The sequence below is a fragment of the Trachurus trachurus genome (genome assembly GCF_905171665.1).
Source record: "Trachurus trachurus genome assembly, chromosome: 11".
Taxonomy (NCBI): domain Eukaryota; kingdom Metazoa; phylum Chordata; class Actinopteri; order Carangiformes; family Carangidae; genus Trachurus; species Trachurus trachurus.
Genome location: NC_139904.1, coordinates 21861999 through 21865936, shown reverse-complemented (window position 1 = coordinate 21865936; position 3938 = coordinate 21861999). Strand labels below are relative to the sequence as shown.

At 43.1% G+C, this 3938-nt stretch overlaps 1 protein-coding gene across 1 annotated transcript; it reads left to right on the top strand.

The window, feature by feature from the left end:
- Positions 1–751: 751 nt before the first annotated feature.
- Positions 752–3228, top strand: LOC310993293 (neurensin-1-like; the record flags this gene model as incomplete). The annotated part of the gene is made up of 3 exons (XM_083981610.1): positions 752–829; positions 1641–1793; positions 2815–3228. The coding sequence occupies exons 1-3, from the start codon at positions 770–772 to the stop codon at positions 3226–3228; spliced, it is 627 nt and encodes a 208-aa protein (XP_083837736.1). The 5' UTR covers positions 752–769.
- Between the last annotated feature and the right edge of the window lie 710 nt (positions 3229–3938).

The window sequence follows — 3938 nt, the reverse complement described above, 5'->3', positions numbered from 1 at the left end:
AAGGTAATTCATGTCTAATTTGTAGCACAAAGAGTTCTGTTAATCTACTTTACTTGTATACTGTAATCTTTCTTCAACTTCCTTTCATTTCATTGGCATTAAAAGTTTACAAATTTTTTAGTTCATCCTCAATGTTCAACACAAAAAGGCTGTTTGTTGAACAGTTCAGTGAGAACTCAGTCTGTCAGGTTCAAGCTTCCAGCACTGGAGGAGAGTAAATACCTAACATCATCTGAGCTGGATGTTCTCCTCCAGTGATTGCTGATCTAGTTTTCAGGATTATGTTTGAAACCCGCAGTCGGGTTGATCTCACTGTACGGTGGAGATGGAGACCAGGCGTGTGTGGCCGCTTAGAGAAACTGTTTGAAGGCGAAGAATGAAAGAAATCAATCAAACCGCCTCGGGAGGATAACAGCGGAGGGACATGTGTGCATATGAGGAAGAATACAGTGTGCACACACTTGCATATGTGTGATTCATCCGTGGGTGGTGATGGAGCTACCTCAGGGCCACGGCAGCCGCCAATTGTTCACATGCAGCAACAATAACTGGGGCGACCTGACGACACTGGCCAAGATTTATGAGGGATCTCTGGAGGGAGGGAGGCTTTTATTGAGGGAAATCCATATTCAGCAGATGAACAGTGTTTGTGTTACAGCAGCCGGCCGGCCGACACGTATACATATCAATGTCTTTAGGAGTCTCAACATGCTCCAGTTAACTATGTATGTGGATGTTTACCGCAGGTGTACAAGGTGTGTACGGTGTGATGGCGCTGTGCTCCGAGCCCTGTGTCTCTGGCTCAGGAGGAGAATCCTCTGGGAGCGAGGTGAGCTTGGCTTTTATTTGATTTTCTTTCAGCTACAAGAGTCTTATGATCAGCACTGACTTGTGTAGAGAGGATATTTGATATAGTTTGATCATATTTGAGGTAAGAGCCCAGACATTACAGGGTATACATTCTACACACGGGGTATCAGAGCTGGCTGCTTTATTTTACAGCCCACATTCTCCAAACTTACTCTATAATAAGGGTGCTTTCTCCTACATAGTGCTTTATCCTCGTGGTAATGTATCCTCTCAGAATCATCCATTATCTCAGACAGGACATAAAAGCTGTTATAGGTTTTTTCTACAACGTGAGTTTTTTCATTGGAAGTAAGCCCCCAAAAATATCTCTCCTGATCAATTGGAAGAAAACAGTCAGCCAATCAAAGGAGAGTCTCTGAGCTTCTCTTCTGATAGGCTGACAGTTTTCTGGGTGAGGAAATAAATAGAAATATGCCAGATTTCAGGTAAAAACTCAGTGAAACCAAGTCCTGCAAGATTAAACAGTAGGTCTCAGTGGGCGGGGCTTAGTGAGAGCAAATACTGCTTTGTTGTGACATCACAATGTTACAGAAGTCATAACTGCTTGTTTTAAGGCTCTGTTTCTGAATTACAGGCAGTGTGTATTTCTCTGTGGACTGAGGTTTTCATACCAAAAAATGTGAAACATGAACATGAAAAATCACCATGAAAATCTCACTTTATTCAACATGGGACCTTCAACTACTCTCCAAATGAGACAGAGCTACAGTGCAGGTCAAAGGTCATCATGGAGGACTGGATGTAATTTCTTTGGCCTCTCTGTCCTCCAGGCAGGTTCTAGCTGTCTGCATTTTGGGGTTCGTTCCTATCTGCACCACTTCTACGAGGAGTGCTCATCCTCCATGTGGGAGAGAGACCCAGAGGATCATGGGTTCGTCCAGAGCCAGAGGTCAGCCCTGTGGTGGAACTCAGCAGTCTGGAAGGTGAAGCTTTGTTTTGTTTTTTTGTTTTTTAGATTGATTAATTGCCCATAAATTAGATTTCCTTTTTGCCCCCCTGTTGAATGTTTAATAAAAAATTATCAGGAAAGTCACATAAAATAGCTATGTTTTGGTTGAGCTTTGGACCAACTGAGTTAATCTTACTTTCCAAAACAGTTCTGGCAGTTTGAAAACAGTGAAGAGTTTTTTGTCAGAGCAGATTCAATCATGGTCTTAGCTACAGTGAGCTCAGCATGTAAACAACCCTCTATGAAACATATTCCAGGCATATTGAGACGTTTTAGACACATTGAGAAGTTTTTCAAATGAATGTTTTCCTGTTGTACATGACAACCTTGTAAAACGGCCTCTCTTGAACTTTTAAGTATCATAATGTTTCTCTGACACTAACTCCATTATCAGCACTTCTTCAGTGGCTACAGGTTAATTCAGTGAAGAGCTCTCCTCAGGCTTACTGTGAATTCAAAAACCTTGAGTGTCGCTGCTCTTCAACAATACCTGAAGAATCAATTGTTGGAAATTTCTTCTGTTGTGCCTACTTTTAAAAAAATCCAGAATATGAAGCATTTTGCCATGTTTTCTCTAAATTTGGACTCTCACTTCCATGCATCACTGTCCTTGTCACAGTCGACCCCATTGTTGCTCCGGGGAGGGGGTCAGGCAGAGATGTGCCAACTCTGTGACACATGTTATTGCTTGTTTTCTCTGCCACTGATGAGCTTCACCACTGAAATTTAAAAAAAGAATCTCTTTCTGGTGTGCTGATGTGCTTACAGTGCATTTCAAACCATTGTCTCTGTATGATGAACTGCAGGCAGTGGTGTAGTGGTATTTGTAAAGGTGAAGCATTACATGTGAGGCCCCTGCTCATTTGGCAATTTGGATTTTTCTGCATCACAAACAACAAACTGACCTTTCCTAACAAGAAGGGAAGAGCACTGAGCACACAGTGCCACGGGACTGAACAAATTACCACCTCAGGTTTGTCTCTCCCTCCCTGCAGGTGTCCTTGGCCCTGGGTCTCCTGATCCTGACTGCAGGCATCGCCAGCCTCTCTGTCGGTTACTCCACTCCGCCTAAAATCGAGTCGTTCGGAGAGGGAGACCTGTTCTTCGTGGACACCCACGCGGTCAGCTTCAACAGGGGCCTGCACCTCAGCGCCGCGGCCGGGATCTGGCTCTCCTGCCTGGGCTCGGCCCTGGCGGCGATGGGGGTCGTTGTTTGGATCCTCCCCAGGACCAACTTGAAAGAGAGGCTGTTCCACGGTGCGGAGGAAAGGGAGCGAAAAGGAGAGATGCAGTCCAAGTGGAGGGGATCCAGGGATCCGGGGGATGTGGTCACTAATCCACCAGGTGTTGAGGAAGAGAAGATACCTGTCACGCTGTCCAAAGTGGAAAATGTGCAGCCCACTTCTTAAAAAGATCCAGACTAAGCTACTTGGTGTACAGGCTTGTGTCATAGTCCAGGGGCCTCATTTACAAGGTTTAACGATTTTTTGTTCATGCAACAGGAGGTTGTGCCACAATCTTGAATATTACAGGGAGACATAAATGAACTTTAAACACCTGTCAGGTTTGTAAAGTACATAATAATATAATTTTTTTTTAGATATAAATCTATATTAAAACCTACAAATGCGGCCCCAAGACTTCAACATCTCGCACTACATGTAAGGAATATAGCTGTTGACCATAGACTGTGTTTGTGCAGTGCACTAGTCTTATATTTTAAAGATATAGTGAGTAAAACCCAACCCGACACTGAGAGAGCATGAATCTTAATGACCGATAGAAAATTATATTTTTACTCCATACTTGACAGCATTTGTTGTATTTTTTAGTATTTAATGTTTTCAGTCATTATTTTTTTAAATGGTAATTATGTCAGCTTTCCACATTGTTGAACATATTGCATGAGTATACACACACACTCACAGGACATCCAGAAAGGTGCTCACATGAAAAGAATCATTAACAATTCTGTATCTACATTTTCACATATTCACACTAATGTTCAGCCTGCTGTGTTCAACACATGTACAGTCACATGCACTCGCAGTCACCCGCTCACCCAGACTCCCACACACTCACACAAATTCGTGCTTCATTGACAATATCACCTATTTTC